General features: G+C 38.9%; 1 protein-coding gene across 4 annotated transcripts in view; it reads right to left on the reverse strand.

The window, feature by feature from the left end:
- The window catches only part of klhl29 (kelch-like family member 29), a 321,705-nt gene that overhangs the window by 2,290 nt on the left and 297,300 nt on the right, over positions 1-22,115 (reverse strand). For all 4 annotated transcript variants that reach the window (XM_084736948.1, XM_084736949.1, XM_084736950.1 and 1 more), the window contains 2 exons: positions 20,377-20,570; positions 4,116-4,260 (listed from right to left, as the gene is read on the reverse strand). In XM_084736948.1, the coding sequence (XP_084593074.1) occupies positions 4,116-4,260; positions 20,377-20,570 (339 nt within the window). The remainder of the gene's footprint in view (positions 1-4,115; positions 4,261-20,376; positions 20,571-22,115) is intronic.

Raw genomic sequence — 22,115 nt, forward strand, 5'->3', positions numbered from 1 at the left:
GTTATGTGTCCAACTATGTTTTGATTGTTTGCATCTGTCTGGCAACTTGTTAAAATTACAGGAAATCACTGGCAACAGCCAAGAGGTCTGGCAGACAGCCACCTGTAAGATGGCAAACTGTTTTTACAAACAGTAGGTAGATGTAAGTTCATTACAGAGCATTACAGGTGCTGCTAGTTTGATTTGTTAGTATTTGAAAAAGCCAGTCTTGCTGTTTTACCCTCTGTCAAGTCTTTGACTGCTAACTTGCTGCTAGCTGTAGCCTTAGTTAGTGCAAACAGTATAAACATGCAGACTGGTTTCAGTCTTCTCATCTAAAAGTCAGTCAGAGAGTAAATATGCATATTTCCCAAAAAGTCAAACTGTTCCTTTTAATAATTTCATTTAAGGGAAATTTTGCCACATTTTACATGCATGTTCAGACAGTGCTGACAGTAAATGTAGTAAACTGAATCAATAAATTCCTGTGTGTGCTATGTTGACTGAAGAAGCAGAGTTCTCATGCTTTCCAAGCCGTACCTGTATGTCTACATGTACCAGGTTGCATTGCACGCCAGCTTCTGATGTCCATGTTGCCGTGTTATCACCACCCTAGCCTATAGCTATTATTTTGTTGGCCAAAACATCATGTTAAGTGACAAAGATACATATTTCACACGCACCCTGGCTACCCAGAGACTAGAAATCCAAGCTGAAATGACCTGTAGTTCTTCCGTAACTCCAACTGTACGACTGTGACGACGCAAGAGAACTCAGCTTAGTCAATATAGCACGAGGTATTATCTCACTTAACTAGATTTATCATCAACATTATCCACATAAAAAGTGGTGAAAGTTCCCTTTAAATCAAACAGTGCTTTTGATACAATTTATGGTTGACATTTAAATATAGTACATTTTATTGTTAGTGAGAGAGTCCGCCGTTCCCTCCTTGGATTCAAATTATCCACCTACTGTATATCTGCAGAGACTCACAGGAAGTGATGCATGCTGGTAATCCAATGTTACTGTTAGTAATTTTTTCTCACTGATATCAGCCTCACCGTTAACCGTTTCCTCTCTTTTAACGCTATCAGATGTATTAAGTTATTGCTAATGCAAACCCAACATTTCCTACCACCGCTGCTTCAAATTAAAAGCCCTGCCTATTTGGAACAAATAACAATGAGAGAGAATCTGTGTCAGGAAGATAAGTGGGTGAAGCAAGTGTGTGTGAGCTAATGTGGCTTTGATGCTAGATCGCTATGACTCACAGCAGCAGGAATATCGTTCTTATTGTTAATCATGATAAGACAACAAAGCCACACAGAAGACATCATCCTCATAAACACACTGATTGTCACGCTGGGGGCCACGCCTCGCATTGTTTCACATCATTCACACACGCTCTCGACGCGCCCAACAAGGCTACTTTGTGAGGTAGAGAAGAAAAAACACACACATTACACTCCCTCTCGAGGCCGAGAGAGAAAACTAATGAAAAAGCAAATATCAGTACAAATGTGCTCATTTGATATGAGAAACAGAAACAGGAGTTTGTGTGCGGAGAGGATTAAAACTTGGGCTGTAAGCTGATTAGGGCTTTGTACTCCTATTGGGGTTTGGAACGATCTGCATTTACATAAGGTGCACGCTCAAACACACTCACGTACACACGCTGAGAGCGAACAACATGCCGTCCTATTGCACAAATTCACAACACAGTTGGGACCGAAAAAAAGATTATTACATAAAGCCTAAATCTACTCAGAGAGAAAGCCACACAGCTGATCCAAAATGGAGAGAGCGGCGGGCAAAGCCTGGAGCTGCTCGTCCTGATAAACAGAGGGGAGGTGCGGGCCTGCAGAGGGCCGGGCGCAGCGAGGGGAGAATATCAGCTCTCCTGCACGATGACCTGCTACACTTCATCTCGTGTGCGGGAGCGTGCACTGCAGATAGTGCCGTCTCCGAGTGTTTGTGCGCGTCTCTCTTTTTGGCAGCTCTGCGTGTTTGTTGTTCTCCCTCCTTCCTTCCTTCCTTCCTCGCCGGCGTCTCTTCCTCCTCTCTCTCTCGTGTGTCAGACTTAGTTAAATGTAGCAGAACAGCTGCCTGCCGTGTGCTGCTGCAGCTTATCAATAACTCTGACAACATGATTTATGTTATACATTCTGCACATGAGATCACTGTCTGTAATTGCCTCCCAAATGTATTTCGTTCATGCTTCTTTCTTTCGCAGCTTCTGCAACAAAAAAAAAAAAAAAAAAAAAAAAAAAAAGAGGAAGGGCTCGGGCTCGGAAAAGAGTGGGTTCATTATCCAGCAAACTGCACACCTCAGTGGCTCGAGCTGACGGGGATATTAGGATGTGATCCCACTGTTGTTAAATTTAATTTATCTCCCTTTATCAGCCATTATATACAACAAGTAGTTCGGACCAAGTAATCTGATTGGTCAACCAGACATTTAGAACGTGGTCAAATCAGCATGACACTAACAATATTACCCCGCAATTTAATTTATGGTGCTGAAAGGCTGTCCTGTTAAAGGGATAGTTCAGATTATTTAATGTGGGGCTATATGAGGTACTTATCCATGGTAGATTCTTGTCGACAGGCCCTGAGTCTGTAGAAGCAGAGAGGAAGTACTGGCATGGAAGTTAAGCAATAAACTATTATGGGCTGGCTGACTCAACAGGGGTTAGAAATCGTTTGTGTAGCTGGTTATTACCAAGGGTCGGCCCTCTTACAGGAGTGGTAAACTAGGTTTCATAACTTAGGAGTCTACTGATATTACTGATTGTCTTCCAGTTATTAGTCAGACCCCATGTGTTTCCATGTAAACAGTGGTGAATTGCCCCATGTTATGAATACACTTTGATTAGATCTTTTATTTTGTTGGTAAATGTTGTATAGTGTGCTTAACCATCATTATTAGCATGACAGTGATACAGTCAGGACCAAGGTCCATAAATGTCATGCCAGTAAAGACAGTAAAGCTCACCCTCCAGTGTAACATTGCTTAAAAATCTATTAAATAATAGTCCCTAGCATTTAAAAGAGACTACTGCAATCCAAACAGTGATTTGTAGCCATAGACGATACATTAAATCGGTCAAATCCCTTTATAATATACAAATTAAGGTTGAAGAAAGTTTTTTCGCTTCCTCAGACTTGAAGCTCAGACAGGCTGCAAGAACAACTGCTCTGAAAATACACACTCTGGAGTTGGGGTTCAGCGGCTTCCTGCCAGACTACACTGACATATTGCTCAATTGAACTGTTATAAACATCTACTCCTTCTAAAAAAAAAAATATTCATGATTTCTTACGACTCACAAACAGACACTCATTAATTCAGGGAACATTCTCCATTAATTTGATCTCTAATTAATGTGGAACAGGCAAACAAAAACTGTTGTTCCAGAATTGAAATTTCAAAGGAGAACATGTCGGCTGTAACACTGCAAGCCAACATGTTTCCCTAATCTCTGATGACATATCATTGTCATTTTATGATTTAATACAGTAAATACATTACATATTTATCCTTTAATTATGGGTCCACATATGGTATAAAAGTTACAGGTGTGGACTTCCATTTTTTGTGGAAAATTACACTTATCTAACTTTGTAATGGCAAATAAAAAATACTAATGACTCATATTATTGACTCAGGATATAACAGAGCCATTAAATGCTTTGAAAGAAAGTTGATTAAATCAAGCAGTCTCTGTTTTGGTAAAGCATTTCTTTTGTTTCTCCCAGTGTGACAGACAGCACCGTTACTGATCAAGCAATTTTAAAAATCAAGCCCATGAATCAGAAAGCAATTTTTCTCTACCAAGAGAGAAGTTTCACAACGTCGATGCATCGTGTTGGAAACATTGTCATCCCACGACTGGCTTTGTTTGAGTTTTAATTAACTGGCCTGAATACATTTTCCCTGCGCAGCCATTTACCTGTCTCGTGACACAAAGACTGACAGATTACTAATAAGCTTGAGTTTTACATATTTTTTTTTTTTTGGAGGCTCTCTAGATGGGTGTTTTTTTTAAACTTCTCACAAAACTGAACCTGCAATTTGAGCTTTAAAATTGCACGCTGGGGACTTAACTTACATGTGGTTAATAATCTCTTACCTGCAGAACTGCCGAGAGTGATTCATGTTGGGACCGGCCTTGATGTTTCCTTTGTCTGGGTCATAGATAGTGGTGGCTCGAGCGTAGGCTCCTCCCAGGATGAATATAAAACCGTTTAGACTCACTGCAGGGGCGTATTTGTTATCTAAAGATACGAGAGGAAGAGGAGAGACAGAGAGGGGGAGGAAGGGGAGAGATTTTTGTTAAAGAAAATACAGAGCTATTGTCTGAATGTCACTCTCACGCAGCAGAAATTTCCATTTGGTATAATGGCATCAATTTGTTTGGTTTTTTCCAATTTTTCTTCACCCCGCGGTCTCCAGGCTGCATGCAAAAACCATCATCAACATTCTCCTTATCACTTTACAGATGTGCCATTCTCAAGATTGCTTTGGAGGGAAAAAAAACAGAGAATGGATGGCAAACCAGTGAAAAAGCGGAGTTCATAAATCCTTGTGGCTTTATTGGGTTCTGCTCAAAAATATGTTTGGGCTTGGCAGCAATATAAAAGAGTTACCTAAGTCCCAATAATTCACAATTGCATTACACCCCTTGGCACATCTATAGATTCACAAGGCGGGGGGGAAGAAACGCTGTGCACATGTATTGGAAATACATGACTGAACAGGTGGGATAGTGCATACTGTATAATTCAATCTGATACTGTATATAGCACATGAGGAAAACAGAGGCATTGAAGCAGCACCACTGTAGAATTATAGATGATGGGAAACAAAATGAAACAGTGGTTTGTGCGGAACGATGCCATTGGAAACCTGCAGCTTGCAAGCAGCAGCCCCGCTGTGTGGGAAGAGGAAGTGTATTTCAAACTCGGAGCAATTTCTCCTGAGCCGACTGCAGCTGGCCAATTTACAAGCAGCATGAATAATGCACAGACACTTGGCCGTGAGCCGCCGTCCTCGCTGTTTTCTGCCACAATGGACGGACATCCCTCATTGGAGACGGGCAACAGGAGGAGGAACGTCTGACGCCTTAATAATGGCGGTGGAAGCCCTTAAAAGCCTCTCTGGTGCGGTGGAAGCGGCTCCCCCTTGGCTGCTGAGAGGAGTCCGACATGTTTAATTAACGGGTCACCTCTGGAGGCGAGAGGTGCTGCTGTTGCCCCTCAGAGTGACACTCTGAATGAGCTGCACTGCATTATGTTTTCAGCTAACACACTTCAGCTCATAATGGTCTGCAGCAACAAGACCAGGGGCCTAAAGCTGTGACTAAAACTGTGTATGCACAGACAGAAATATGCATGCGTGTTATTTTTGTCTACAGCCGCACGTGTGCATGGCTCTGTTTTATAAATCTCAGTCATTTTGGAACTGGGTGCACGTGCTCGAGCCTCATTTCCACTCCCACAGCTTTATTATTATATTCTATGTAGTGTTGTTGTGATACTTAAATTTCTAATTTCTGCACAATACCTTCAAAAACATTGATATTCAATACCATTTTCGACACTACGGAGAAAGATTGACTCAATATTGAGGGCATTCAATTTTAGATTTTTATTAAAAGATAAATATAATCAGGCTAGAACATGACAACAAATACTCAACCGGAGCAAATGAGATGAGTGATGAAAAGAAGACAACACTGTGAGGAAGTGAGAGGAAGTGGGACAATGTGTGCACTGCAGGGGTGTCAACTCGCTGTCCGAGAGAAGGAGTGAGAAAATACAGCTTGTCCCAGAATATTGATACTGCAAAAAATTAGTATTGAAAGCATTTCAAATGTTAAGTATCAATATAACGTTATTTTTTACAACACTAATTTATGTATATATACTTCTTATATATTTGTTTTATATTCCGTACTATATCATTTTATACATGTTTACCAGTCTGTCTATATATATCTGTAATAAAGATAACATGTGAAATCATCCAGCACGGTAACATCCTTGTACTGTGAGAAACATATTGTAAATTGTACTCCTTGTATTCTGTGCAACAAGTCTGCAATTATCTTTTTTTTCCATGGAAATATTTATCTATATTTTCTCTCACTTAGTGTAATGCTACAAACCATGTGTGTACTACAACACTTGTGTAATTATTCTGTACAAATATCCATATATCTGTATACATGAAAGGTAAATATGTTGTATATCATTTTTAATTCATATTTTATATTTGTATTCTTTTATATTTTATACTTTTTTATTTCTTTTTTTTTTTTTTACTTCTATTGATCACTCACTCTACTCTACCTGTACTTTCGATCCTTGAGCTGCGGCAACAAGCGAATTTCCCATGTGTGATCAATCAACTTTATCAAACATACTTCAGTGTCTGTGATTCTCTCACACATGAACTACTGTCTTTTTTCCAGGTGGACACAGACAGGGAGGACGACACTACAATCAGTGGAAAGACTTTGTATAAGCAGCTAAATTATCCAACAAGACAATTATTCCAAAAGACAATACATAGATTCATAAAAAATCATCACCCTAAACCTGATATTTTTTGCTGTGTTCGGGACACTTTACCAACCTAAAATCTTGGTATCTGACGTCCTGGGAATGAGACTCAACAATCACCTATCTTTATGGTTTACAAAAACAATTGACAAATCCTATGGATTCTACGTTTAAAAAAAATCAAAACTCATCAACCAGAGCTACTAGAACAGTAAACTCGCAGAACTAACAAACATCACATTTTAACGTCTTCTAAAAATCTATAAACCAGCAGTGACTGGACAATCAAACATGCTGCCGTAGTCTGTAGTACTGTTTATGTCATTGTTCTGTTAACTATGTTCATGTCTGTGTTTTATTTGCTGCTGTACAGCATGTTTTCTTTAATGTTTTGTTTTACTACGCAAGCTTTTGTATGTCTTCGTATGTCCTATTTAATGTTTTGACATGCCATCAGTCTGCTTTTGTCTGTGATTCTGCATGTTTTCTTTTAATGTTTTTTTATTTGCTGCCAAAATTAGCAGTTGAAAATTAGCCTGTGTGACTAAATCTAGAACATTTACATGATGTTAATGAATGTGCATTAAACAACCAACAAAACCATACACAGATGTGGAGAAACACTCTTCAAGATCTGTTTGTATATCAATACTTGTGCCCACTCCAAAACTCATAAGAGCGAGAAGAATACCACTGATTTTGACGCATTAGCGAGGTTCCCAACAGCGTCAGAACAGCTGACATTACGCACAAACATTATGTTCAACTGTGGGTATTTATATCACCTGTACCACTAATACATAAGGTTTACCTGTAAACTACAATCGCAGTGATTAGTTAGTGCTACAGAATTATCATTAAACGAACAAGTGAAAAGCACATCATTTAAAACTAAGTTTACAAATGTACATTTGATTGGCATTTTTACAGAATTCTGTGTGGGCTGCAAACATACAGTAATAATACAATCAATAAAATCTGCAAATAATATAAACAATGTTTTATGTCTCTCTTTACATTTAATCTTCTTGTCATATCACCTACAGCTGGCTCTATAAAACTCTGAGTGTCTGATCTGAAGTATGCATGAGGTTCACAAACTCTCTTCTAAAAATAGCAGTTTATATGTGGGAAATGGCTGTATATATGGTTTCTGTGAGTGTGTATCATTTATACATCAGGCCTCTGAGCAGCCTAGCAACTCTGTGAGGCTGCACTTCCTCATATCGATGCTTTGAACTACATGCTATAGTTAAAAAGCTAACATGCTGATGTTAGGCAGGTATAAGGCTCCATGTTACCATGTTCATCATCTTATTCAAGGGTGTTATCATGCTAACTTTTGCTAATTAGCATTAAACACAAAGTACAGCTGAGGCTGATGGGAATGTTTTGCAAATTTTTGTCACAACTCAAAGTATTAGATTTTGTGGAGCTAAAGGAAAAGTCAGGGGATGTATATATGCACAAAATATGTTATATTTCTTTACAGACCAAAGTAGTGAGTGAACTGACAGTCACTGCCATCCGTGCCATTACCATGGGTAAAAACTAGTTATGGATTGATATCTGGCATTGGCCAATGCTTGCACCAAAAAAAAAAATGTCTGGTGATGCGTAAACTGGTGATGTGCAGACCAGTTACAACCGTTAATCCAGGCAGGGTCATAAAAATTAACATCAATATGTGATTAATGTTATGATAAATACTGGATGGGCGTATTTACACAAGTTACAGCAATGCAACTTAATTGATTATTTAATTCTGTGTCTTCTCGAGAGTTTTGTCTGTCCTGTCAAGTTTATAACTACAGTTTTTTAGTTTCAGTGCTTAAATGTCCCATGTTTGCTGCAGTGACATCACTGTTCACATGGGAACATGACTGAAAGCACTCTCTCTAATCATTGTCAGAGAAAACACTCAGACATCTATAGAACACAAAATAAAGAAATCACCAGGAAAGGCTTGACATCATAAAAAAGGTAACCTAGCCTACAGCGACTGGGTAAAGGTGAAGGTGCGTGTCTCTTAAATTGGAGAAAATAATAGATTTGGGTGGGTGGAGGGTTGATGACATGCTTAGATGTGGATTCAGACGAACTCAAAGCCCTTTCATGCATCACTACTGCAGATACATGTGCAGGCAGCCTGGTCAGTGTGGCTGCTGTGGAACGACGTCAGCATGAATTTTGGAAAGGTAGCGAAAAAGGTTAGTTTGGATCCCTGTGTTCTAACTCTTGTAAATGCTGCTGGAAACATTTGCCTAAACGTCCTCAGTCTCTGCCTTCATTTCTCCCGTCCTAAGTGACAGCAAATCTGGTCTAAAACTGTGGCTACCATTGTATATGTATGAATATATATGTTAATATATATGTTATGTTGAGTGACGTTACTTATGAAACTCCACACACCAGTGTAGTTTTCTATTTCATTCACTAATAAAAATTCCATCCACAGCATGTCACTGACTGAGATGACTATATATATTAAACTGTACTGTGCATGGAATAATGGATTTATACGTGTCTCTTTGTTTTCATATAAGCATTATATATTGGCCATCGTCCATCCTGCTCTCTAAATTTGACCATCAGCCATTGAAAAACTCATACCGTTTGACCACCACTAAAAACTTTAGCCTGCAGTTGTTCCATGTGTGATATGACCAGACTGCAGTCATTTACTCACACTGAAATCCAATCTGAACTTCCACTGCAACCATCTGAGGTGTCGGCTTCATTTTCTCCCCTTGAGAAACAAGTTGCCACTGATTGGTCTTCCTCACATCCTGCTTGACGTGTTTATTTTCTTCTTTTACCTTCTTCATCTCATTGATATGCCGCTGCCAGGCTTTCCAACCGCGCGTGTGAGTGTGTGTGTGTGTGTGTGTTTGCCAGCATAAGCGTGTGTACATGATGTTTTGTGTTAGGTCCCATAAACACAGAACACTCATTTCTCTCTGCTCGGCGCCTGAGGCAGAATAATAACAGGATGCTCTCAAAGGAAAAACCTTTCTCTCTTTTCTCCCCACAGAAACTCTCACCATTGCTTCGTGCCTCTTTGTCTCTCGTGGACCTGCAGTAAGCAGCGGGTTTGAGTGCTTGCAGAAGTACCAGGCAGGTACTGTTTATCGCATTCTCATTTGGCAAGCCTCAAAGGACTGCTGTCAGGGGTTCAACATCTCTCCACTACTTTGCTTTTGCTCTTATCCCCTGGCCTTCGACATGGAAAACGAGCCCCTTCTGCTTACACAACACAGAGACACCGGAAAAACTGCACAAGTACACTGTAAAAAAATATTTAATAAATTTACGTTTACAGTAAAAAACTGGCAGCTGGGGTCACCAGAACTATGATGGAACTTTGTAGAACTTTTATTATGGTCAAAAGGATATCAGTACTGCTGATTTTAGAAGTACAAATTTTTAACATGAAAATGTCATCTGAATACTTTATAAAGGTTTGTGCCATGAAATATAACAGTATGTCACTGTGCAAGTGATCATAAAATTTGGCAGATGGGGTCACCAAAACTTTATTTAATAATGACAGCAGAACTTTTTAAAACTTTTATTACAGTAAAGGGATATTATTATAGCTGATTTTACGGTGAAGGTTGGAGTTTACTGTCTTGTACTGTCAGGGTTTGACAGTTTTTCATCATTAAATCATAATTTTTTACAGTGTATAATCTGTATCAGCTGAAAATTTAATAATTCTCAGACCAAGACAAACTTGCTATTCTTGAACTCTCACAATGGATCTTGTCTGGTTTCTAGGCTCTGAGGTTAAAAAACTCAGCCAGGAATCCACAACTGACCACATTCTGCATAAATAATGAATAAAGGGAGGGGGAGAGAAAAACAAAAGACAGCAAAACAAGGTTTTAACACGGCAGCGGTGATAGAAGTACAGCTGTGCCTGCGGGGCAACACGGGCTGACACAGCCGCTCACACCCTGATAAAACAGCTTAGTCACCAAGTCTGGGACCCCTCAGGCTGAGGTCAAGGACAGGAAACAAGTGAGAAAAACACACACATACACGTACACAAACACACAGCTATGATGAAATTTGTGCCTGCTGCTGTCTAAACAAACACCTCGTTGTTCCCCCACATCCTTTCCTATCTGATTCCTGCATCAACACAGCAGATATCTGATTCAATAAAACCGGAACACTATCGCAGCGATAACACACACAAACACACACAAATATATCACAACTCACTCAATTATACCAATACTGTATACTGTACAGATCTAGATAAGACTGCGCCCTCTGATAAAAGACTCCCAAACAGCAGTCGTCATCGCGAAGCCGTGACACTACAGCGGCATGGAAATGTGCGGTCAGTCACAGAACGTAAACAAGGAATAAAAGACATCCTCCTCCAGAAAAAGATGGAGGACGAGTTGCCGGGTATCCTCTACTGCGTCCCACCAACAAGCACGAGGGAGCAAGAGGAAATAGGACAAAGAAGCTTCAGTTCTTGCTGCCAGAACCTTAGATAAGATTACAACAAGGTAATTGGAGCAGCAAACTTTTTCTTTTTCACACAATGTCCTTTTCTTTGGTGGAGAATAAGAGCTGCCTTTTGAAATCATGCAGCAAAACAGCAGAGAGGATGATGTACTTTAATTCAGTATGATGGAGAACAGATGAAGGGGGGCACATCCAATTAGGTAGCTATGGAAACACTCCATCTTTACCACCTCTCTCAGTCTGCCACTTTGCCCTCCTTTTCCTCCACCCCCACAATGGCGCTCTCAATTGCCGCGTCCATTTGGCTGATACGTCATTTCGTCCAAGTCATTGTCCTGCTGTCAATTTCTCGATAGAGCAGTCTGGGGCGCGGCGGCCCTGCTCTCGGGTTCCTGGACTCGACCAGTTGATGGAGACCTGTCTGTCAGCAGGGGATGCATGCTGGGTGAATGATGGAGGGAGCCTGGTGGAGTATGTCTGAGTGTGTGTTTCTATGTGGACGTGCCCTGAGAGAATGTGTCTGTCTGGTAGCAAACAACTTCTTAAACTGTCCTCTTTAAAGGGTCCCTTTAACCAAATTACGGAAAGGCCAGTTTTCTGAAGATATTTGAATAATGCAGAATATTATATGTATTTAGGTTTTAAAAGCCCTGAAAATTTTTTTTTCTCAATTAGCTTCTTATCATGAGAGATGAGGTCCTACATGAACACACAGTTTTTTTTGTTATTTCACATTTTTCTGGTAAAACCTTCTATGAAGATCATGTCTATAATGCCTTATAAGCACAATCATAAGACATCAGAATGGACCTATAAGGCTTCATAAAACACTTTATAAATGTTTTTAAACATGAATGACAACTTCTATCAAGGATTGTAATGTACTGTAAATGCTGGACAAAATGTATTATAAGCATTCATAATGCTTTATAACTCCATGCCAAAGTGACAACAGTGTTTGAAAGAAGAATGGCTAAGAGTTCTATAGCCAGTTATAAATACACACATAGAACGGTTCTAAGGTATCACAACAGATTATAAATTTTAAGTTTCTGAAATTAAATGTTTTATAAACATCAGTGTTATGCCATAGCACAACAGCACTGTATAAGGGTATTAGAAATTGTATGATGTTTTTATATTCCATTATGTCCACCATTTATAATACCAAACCAACAAAACTTTGCTCATGAGTGATTATAAATATTTATATACAGTTTTATAAATGGTTTTGGGCGTTAAAGGCCCTGAATACTTTTTTTTCTTAATAACATTATTATCTTGAGGGTAACACTTTCTAGTTCATGCCACATTCATAAGAAATTATAATGGATTTGTAAGTCTTTATAAACCACTTTATACATGTTTAAAATTACACAACAAGGTTTATGAAGTATTATAAGTGGTGGACATTGTGTATTATAAGCTTGGGATTCATAGAGCTTTATAAATACCAAAGTGAGAACAGTGCATCATTTGTGTAACATTTATCAAGAGTTTTATAAAGCCTTGTGAATACATTGTAATGTCTTATTAATGTACTTATAATGTTTTATAGACATGATCTTCATAGAAAGTGTATCTTGTGATAGGAAGACATAATGTATTTACAGGGATTTATAAAATTATAAATGCTTTTGTTCATGCATGACAACTCCAAGGTTTAAAAAGTACTATAAGTGGTGGACATAATGTATTGTAAGTTCAGCATTCATAATGCTTTATACCTACATGCTAAAGCAACAGCAGTGTTTGAAAGAAGAATCTAAGTCATCATATAATTGCTAACAACCTTATACAATGCTGTCACTTTACTTGAACCTCTAGATAATTATGGAACCATTATTGAAACATTTATTAAGAGTTTTATAAAACCTTATAAATGCATTATGTCTTATGGATGTGTTTATAATGCATTATAGACATGATCTTCATAGAAAGTGTCACTGAATTTTTTTTTCTCTCTGTAATCTTTTCACTTGTTTGAAGCAGGCATCACCAGCCCCTACTGATTATACTCAATACTCCTCAGAGCACACAGTGGACAGTTTTTGTAAAGACCGTTTTTTTAGTTGAAAGCAGTTAATAAAAATCAAAATGCAGAGGAAAGTGCAGAGAGAGAAAAAACCTAAGAGGAACAAGGCTGTTGTTAAACACAGCAGTTCTTTGACCTAAATGCCTGCATGCTAATGTGCTCCCAATGACGATGTTCACGTTGCACAGTAATGTTTACCAAGTTCACTATCTTAATTTGACAATCAGCACTAAACCCAGCAGAGGCTGATGGAAATGTCATTAGTTCTAAAGGTTTCTGGTCATAAATCAAAGCACTGGACACACTGAAATGTTGGCCTGATGTTGACACTAGATGGAAAGTCATGGATCATCAAAGTGACCACAGTTCATCCCGAGGGTATGAATGTAATGGTAATCCTTCTAATAGTTGTTGAGATATCTTTGGATGAAAGTGGTGGACAGACACACATTTCCATCCCTCGAGCCAGGCAGCTCACATGGCTAAAAAGCCCCCCAAACAAGTCTTTTTTTAAAAAACATGTTCTGATGGAGTTCAGGATTTAATTTTAATCAAATGAGAAAAAGACTTACATAAGTAAGTACCACATTTCTTATTTAAGATTGACGTTATGTTCAGGAAGATGATGAATAGAAGACAGTCTCAAGTAAAAGCAACTCTTGGTTTTTAGAAAAAAGACATGCAATGATGTGTGAGATTCGACTCCTTAAATGCAAAAGTACATATTTAAAAAGCATTAATATCACAAGAAGTAAGAAGTTTAAGTTTCTGAAATAAAGAGGCCGATGGGGTGCAATGATCAGAATGGACTGTGAATAAAAGAAAACTTTTTACGAGGAGGCCAGTTTTATGAAGGATTGTAAAATAAATGCTCTCATCCCACACAGCCATACCATGTTGCGGTATAAAACGTAAGGCTGAATCACAGAGGTCTATGGATTTTCTAGAATAAATCAATGCACAAACCAAAATCGTTTCACCTGCTCCTTTGTGTTGGGGTGAAGGCAGAACTCTCACGGAGAGAGACATAAAAACATTGGCATTATGATTATTTGGGTGAAGTGACCTTATAAGGAAAGCAATGCGGCTTCATAAATAGTTTACTACTGCATGTGAGGGGGATCAATTATGCGCCCATATTTCAGTGGGGGATGCCCGGGCATCTTGTCACACTTTTTGCTTTCACTTCATTTTCTCAGTCTCAGCACATCACAGTCGCTCAGTTTCCATATTAAATGTAAATTATTGTGCACAAACGTATAATCTTTAGAGTTTTTCTTCTTGCTTCAACATAGTGTTATAAATAACTAATCGCAGAATGTGCATTTGTGACAAGTTGCCACATTGAGTAAGGTCACACAATGGGGGGTAAATTGTCACAGGTTTTTCAAATATTGAAAACATATTAAAGTTCAGGCTTTCTACACTCATTTTTTAAGTTAAAAGACTGATTTATTTAGACAGATGTTTTAAATATTATTATTTCCCCTTTACCTCATTAAGCTAAGCACCATCTTTATTTTTCTCCATGAAAATTAATCTCCATTTGCACATTCCTACAAAAAAATATTATGTTATCATCATAACTTGTTTTATTTTTTAAAACAGTTATTTCTTATTATGCACCCTGGTGTGTATTTTGATCATTTTGTGGCCAAATCATTTATAACAATTTAACCACCATTTTACCACTACTAATACTGTGTCAAGCACACGTTGCATTGTAAAACACCCACCAACTTAAACAGCTAGCAAGTTGACTTCTTCAGGGCTGCAGCTGAAAAATGCATATTGTAGCAAATTGTCATGTGATGATTTCCCCTGAAAACCCTGAGACAACTTGCCCCAGTGTGAAATGCGCTATTGCTAGCTATATAACAAGTTAGCCTTAGTACAAGACTTTGTTTAGGCATCAAATTACACCTTTTCTCACCTTTATTCTGTGTAAAAATAATATAACTGAAGACAGCTACTTATGAAAGTTTTTTTTACATAAGTAGTGCAGTTTAGTATATTGTACATTTGTGGTTGAAAAATGGAGAGGCAAAGTCACGCCCCTTCTGGTGGACTATCATGAGATCTTATTTTAGAAAAAATAATGACTGTAGTCAATGCAGAGAGATAAAAAAAAATTGATCCTGTTTGAATTGCACCATGAATTACACATATGATGTTTGTCAAAGTCAAAATTTAAAGGACAAGACAAGAAAGTCACAGTTTGTTGGCAATCCATTTTAGTATAAGACACCCAGTGATTGTGTACATGATCTCATGACTTTCTCCCTCAAAAAGGTAACTTTGGCCGCTGAAGGTACGACACCTGTGTGTTTTTGTACTCAGACTCAGTCACACAAGCAACAAGTCTTACTCATTCTTTTGCTTCCTGGATGATAAAAATGTCAAGACTTGCTGGATAAAACACATCAGGTAAGATAACGTGTTTGTGTCAGTGACCTATACCGTAAAAGACGAGAGATGAACTTAACTAAACCACAACAAACCCACCACACAGTGCCGTGTTCTCAACTTGTAAAATTTATTTTAAATTGGCAAACGTAAGTGTAATTCATGGCACAGTTCAAACAAGAACAAAAAAAGAATTTGTCTCGCTCCATTGATCCATTGTTCATTATTTTTCTAAAGTGAAGTCCAATGGGATGCACCAGAGGGGGCGTGACTTTGCCTCTCTCTATATGAAAATTGTCCTCACTTCAGAATATGGCAACATGTACCGCATATCAGGAGCAAAATGACTTCAGAACAATTGTGTTGGAGATAAAACTAGTGTGACAACTAGCCTGTGTGACAAGATGCCCCGTTCTCCCCTGCATACGAGACAAATGTATTGAAGACAAAGGAAGATACAGATGAAGCTGCAGAGAGACATGGCGCATCTCAATAGACTTGTTGAGGGGACTATTTTTGGCACGAGTAATATTATTTTTCACTCTGCAAGAGATAGGAAGTCAGTCCTGATAAGTGTTTGTGAAACCCATTTGCAGTTCATGCGGGAGATGGTCCATGCAGAGGGAAAACACACAGCCCACACATATGCACACACACACACACACACACACACACACACACACACACACACACACACACACACACACACACACACACACACACAGTAGCAGAAAACGCACACAGCTGTATTTGTGTCAGTCGATAAGACAGTGCTGAGAGACCGCGAGAGACGGAGGAAGGGGGGAGGTGGCGTACGGAGGAGTGGGGAGACAGTGAGACACAGAGAGAGGGGGGGTGAGAGCGAGAGAGATGAACACAGAGATTAGAGAGCGAGAGCGATGGAGGGAGGCAGAGGGTTGATCGAGAAGCGCTCCCCACCGGCTCACTAAAATCATCGCCGGCCCAATTTCACAGGAAGCACTAAACCCGTCCATTATCTCTTGGCTCGTTGGCTGTCAGACGCAGGCTCATCTACACCCTGACAGATGACGGTCTGTCTGTCTGCGTCTGTCTTCAACACACACACCTATAAAAAGAGAAACACCAAGCACGCACACACAGACGTGGAGAAACCTCCTGGCTCGTTACATAATTCATGCACTGTGTACCTGTGCCCCCGGGGATGTATAGTTGATATGAGGTAAGGAGGAGAGGTTGTGTGTGTGTGTGTGTGTGCCTCACCAGACTTTTCTCTCATTCCTCCTCTGCCAGCTGCTCTGCCAGCCCTTTAATACCATTCAGCTCTCGCCCCAAACACCCGTGTTACATAATCATAATTTCGCTCACAGTAGTGTTGCACTGAAAAAGGCACTAATAACAGAGAGCAAGTTTCTGGGCAACCGTGCAGAGGGAAGTGCCTCCGCGCCGGCGCTTTAATGACACAAGAACAGCTTCTTGTCACAAAACATTTGAATTCAAATAGATTTCTGACCCTGTGTTTCTGTGTGATGCCCGCTGCTCTGAGTGTTGCCTGGAGCAACAGTATGCCGCCATTTGAGATAATAATTCTCCTTTTTTAAAAACAGCATTTGGACAGCTCTTTGCCCTGAGAAACCATCATGTGCCAACATCTTAAATGGGGTAATCCAGCATCAAATATAGAATTTTCAAATTGTGTGGAAAATGTATTTAAATGAATACAAACAGATATTTTTTTTACTTTGAAAATATTTATATCTGTCGCGGCTTTAAAGGAATAGTTTTGGGAAATAAAATTATTTGCTTTCTGGCTGAGAGTTAGATAAGAATATTGATACGACTCTTATATCTGTCTGTTAAATATAAAGCTGCAGCCAGCATTTAAAAGGAGAGTTATGGTTATTTGATGTGCGATTATATGAGGTAGTCAGTATATGACAGTTGACAGGCTCCCAGTTAGGAGGGAGTAGCTCCATTGCTGTGGAGCAACAAGACATAATTTAGCCACCTAAAAAAGGCTCATGTACAAAAAAAAATAATATCAGTTTCAGTGCATACTGTATTTAAAATGTTTTCACCACTTTACTTTGCTGTCAAACAACATTTAACTGATCACCAGACTCCTTTAGCAAAATCAGTAATTTTACCTTGAAGAATACTGGAGTCACTGTCTACCTACGCCTCGATCTGTTGTTTGTTTGTGACGTTTGTTTGTGTCATTGTTTGACTTTGGTGAATCCAGACTATCCTTTTAAAACACCAAAGTCACAAAATATAGATATAGATATAGATATAGATATAGATATATAGACACTGTCTATGGATGAGCACCTCATACAACCCCACTTAATATAATCCAAACTGTCCCTTTAAGTTCTGAAATGTGTAAACAGTCAGCTTGGTTCTGTTGAAAGGTCTTTGTTTAATCATTTCAAAAACTGAGGTGCAAAAATGACCATTCGGATTAAACAAATGAGGTACAATGTGTTATTTAGTGAGCTTTAGTTAGCTTTGGACACAACCAGGCTGGCTGTTTCCCCCTGTTTCAGTCTCTGTGCTAAACTAAGCTAAGCGACTGCTGGCTTCAAGCTTATAGCATATTTATCCAGCAGAAGTGACAGTGGTATCAACCTTCTCATCTAACTCTTCACAAGAAAGCAAATAAGCACATTTCCCAAAATGTCAAACGGTTGCGTTAATGCAAGGAATTTTATCATGTATCTAATAATGTTATCCAGGTCTAAATGTTAAACGAAAAGACTCAAAGGATGTGTTCAAATCAATAACAATCATCCCTGTGCTGTACCTTACAGGGGTATATTTTTGTCAAGAAACCTGCCTGTGGATAAGATCTTCGCACTGGGAACACAGCTTGTCAGTGTTTTGAATCACGCAGAGTTGTACACTGTGTGTTTTTCCTGCTACCTTGGAGTTATGGCAGCTTGGTTAAAGTGTTTCTTCTGTTGCTGCGTCCTTCACAGGTCCCCGGTGGCTTTCACTGGAATGTGGCTGCAGGTTTGTGCGGAGAATAACTACAGAGTTTGGCCAATAACATGTCAAAAGCTATGGTCGGACCCACCTATCATTGCAGCTGTGGTCTGCTCATTATAATGATATAGCAATAACATGGGAAGAGCGGGGGATAATGGAAAATACTGAGTAGGATGATAGTAATGATATGGAGAAAACAACAGGGATGGAAAAGGTCATGCACTGACTACTGAATTTTTTTGTTGTGGGTGGCGGTCAACATTTTCACTGACATAAACTCAAATATTGAAGACAAAAATCACATCTGTGGGAGGTTTCTCTACCCTTGTATTTTAAAAGTTTGGTTGTTTTATGTCAGCTGAGCACACAAGGGACATATAAACTTTTAAGACTGGGTTGCAACAACAAAGATTAATTAAATCCAAGACTGGTTCTAATCAGAGTTTAGCAAAATTATTTTTAAAATGAGCAAATCCAAATTTAAAATTAAGCAGAGCTTTGCTGCCCATTTAAAAACTAATCTTAGTTTAGTAAATCCAAGTTGATATAAACTGAAATTAAAGTTCAATCAAAATATAAAGGTTGTGTTGTCAGAACCTAGCAAGTATAACAGAGGGGGCTTTTGGCTGCTCTGTATTAATTTAAGAAAAAAGTTACATAGTTTGATAGATAATGTTAGCTAAAAACTTAACAAAATACTAACTGCTAACTAGCTAATTTTTGCTAAAATGTAAAAACAAAAAGGTTTGCTAAATATGTTAGCTAAAAAGTTACACCGTTTACAAGCTAATATTAATTAAAAACATGCAAGATAATGTTAGCTAAAATGTTAACAATTTGACAATGTAACATTATTTTCAAGCTAGCTAAAATCTTAGCCTGGTTAGCCTGCTCAAGATGGCTCAGCAGAAAAGCTCTAATTTCTCGAATTAATGGAACAACATCACTTCAGTTCATCTAAAAAAGGCAGCCAAAAAAGTTAAGACCTCTTCCAGTGTAAGTTTTAAGTTAATACTGGATTGCATCTTTAATTGGAGTTTAAAGTTTTATGGCAACAGAATTAAATTTAATCTAGATTTACAGTAAAAACTAAACTGAAATTTAAAGAGAGGGTTAAACTTAATCTTCCTTAATTTGAAACTAATTATGAAGTTTGGTACAACATACTTTAAATTGAAACCATGTTGTAATCAGGTTTAAAAATCAATCCTTGCTGGTGTAACCCAGTCTAAGAGTATATCAAACTGACCGACTCGTTAAAATGGGATATTTACATTTACATATATCGAAGGGGATTTCCTGTTTATGTGATGTGAGGCACCCACTTTAGATTCAGTCATCTGTTGTATGACAATATTATGCCTTCAAATGGCAATCAGGAGTTTATATTTTCGACAGGATAAGTCAAGCACATGATATGGAAGGTGTTCAAGTGGGTAGAGTTGTGAGAACACTGTTGCTAGGCAACCGGGCCATCATAATGGAGGGCCTTTCGAATGAGATAGCGAGATGTCAATGACCAGAGATTAAAAGAATGCATGCATATAAATGGTTACAGTAATGTTGCTGCAATATATGCCTTTATCAGTTTTGGTGTTACAGCACTAATAAAAAGCAAACATTAATATTCATGACTTGAAGCAGAACAATTTAGCTGTGGAGCGGGTAATTCTTTTTTCAAATGGGAAATGTGAAGGCATAATGAGGAAAGAGAAACCACACATTTGGGACTATCAAACCACAACCTGGTACACACTGCTTTAAAAAGGAAACAACTGCTCTGTCATAACATAAAAAGTGATGGCAACAATGGCAGCACGTCCCCCGAGGTCATAACATCTCGACACCGCGTTAAAGGTTGTCGTGTGAAAAAATGTGTGTGTGAAACCACATCTGTGGCAAAGGCTGTGGGGTGTTGACACCTGTCTTACCTATCATGGGTGATTCGATGAAGCTCCAGGTGTTGCTCTGCGGTACGTAGGACTGGAGGACACCCGCCGAGCGCCCGGCCTCGTTCACACCCCCGAACACGTAGACCTTTCCTCCGCACACCGTGGCTGCCGCCGAATGGACTGGCTTAGGAAGAGGAGAAACCGTCTCCCACTGGTTGGTGATAGTGTCGTACCTACAGAGAGAAAAAGCAGATTTTTAAAAATGTTTTTGTACACCATTACATTAATTTCAACCTTCAATGAGTTTGAATTAAAAACTAAAGCAAAGGAAATGAAGAGAAAAAGTAGATGCAGGTCATGGTTCAAACTTGACTGATAAGTAAATGCTTCCATTAATCTGATCCACGACTCTCTGAATTACTTATGAAATCTCTAAGGATTCATAAACTACTCTAACACTCTGCAGTCAGTCATTTACACCCACACACACCGATAGCATACAGAAAAACTTTTAAAGTTCCCACTGCTCTGAATTCACAGTGAAACGCTCGTTTTGGCTGCAGGGCTGACAGATATAATTAGCAGAATGCCTACACCACCAGGGAAGATGAAAAAGACCAACCATTACGTACAATGACAGCAATTAAAGCAATTACACAAAGCAACATATGTTGGGAGCTACAAGCCATTAGTCTCTAGAGTTGGGCTGTGTGTCAGCGCTGAGCTTTGGACCTTTCTCACTGAGCCCTCTTTGGCAGAGACTTCAACGCCCAGCCTAAAACTCAACCGACCCAAACCAGCACAAACAGACGCAGCCAGATGAAAGGGCCTGACACAATGGGCTGCGCATGAACAAGACAAGGCTTATGGGATTGTGCCCTTGTCAGAGGTTGAGTTTGTATGTATATTTCTTAAATTTGCATTTGTGTTGTGTGTGCGTGTTTGGGCGCGTGTTTGTGTGTGTGTTTGCCCCGTGGCTCCATTAGCGTGGTGTGTTAGCAGTGTAATCCCGTGTCCATGGGCCACTGATCAAAGCAGCCGCGCCGACAGCCTTCCAGCTGGAGTAGGCCTCATTAAAGAGCCGCAAACAGATCCAGGATTTGTGATTAAAACATACATCCATTCAGACTAAAGCCAGCCTCCTTGATCAAGGTTGTCTCTTTGTTATAAAACAAAAACACCTTTACATGAAAAACTGGAGCCAAAATCCCACAGGACAACAAACCTTACAGATCAAACACTTGAGGAATGTTTGTAGACTGTCATACAGCCACTTAAAGACGAGTTTTTCACAGGGGTCAATACCGTCATTAGGCGTTTTTGGCTAATTTTAACAACACAGGTGTCTACCTTTACTTTTCTTTATCTTTCTCATCGGAAGTACCCGTCTACACTTGGGAATGCTCAAAATTTCAAGGGAACTTATTTAAATAGACTTTTGATCCCAAACTTTCAAAACTCTCAAGTTTTGAAAACGTTTTACAGACTAACAATGTTTTGCTGAGATAATTTACTTTTCTTCTTTAGGTAAACTGTTGCTGTTTAAAGTTTTAGAGACCTCAAAAATTGCTGAATAAACTCACTGCAGTGAAAGTGAATAATGGTAAATACTTTTCAACTGCATCTAAAACTAAAGAATCAATTTTATCTAAAGAAGAATAGTAGATTATCTCAATAAAAGATTTAGGTCTGCAAAACTTTTAGTTCATTTATAAACTTAAGAGTTTGAGTTTGATTCAAAAGTCAAAATCTAGTGAGAAAGTTTAACCAGTCAATTT

Source organism: Lutjanus erythropterus, chromosome 15, assembly GCF_056507025.1.
Source record: "Lutjanus erythropterus isolate fLutEry1 chromosome 15, fLutEry1.hap2, whole genome shotgun sequence".
Taxonomy (NCBI): domain Eukaryota; kingdom Metazoa; phylum Chordata; class Actinopteri; order Lutjaniformes; family Lutjanidae; genus Lutjanus; species Lutjanus erythropterus.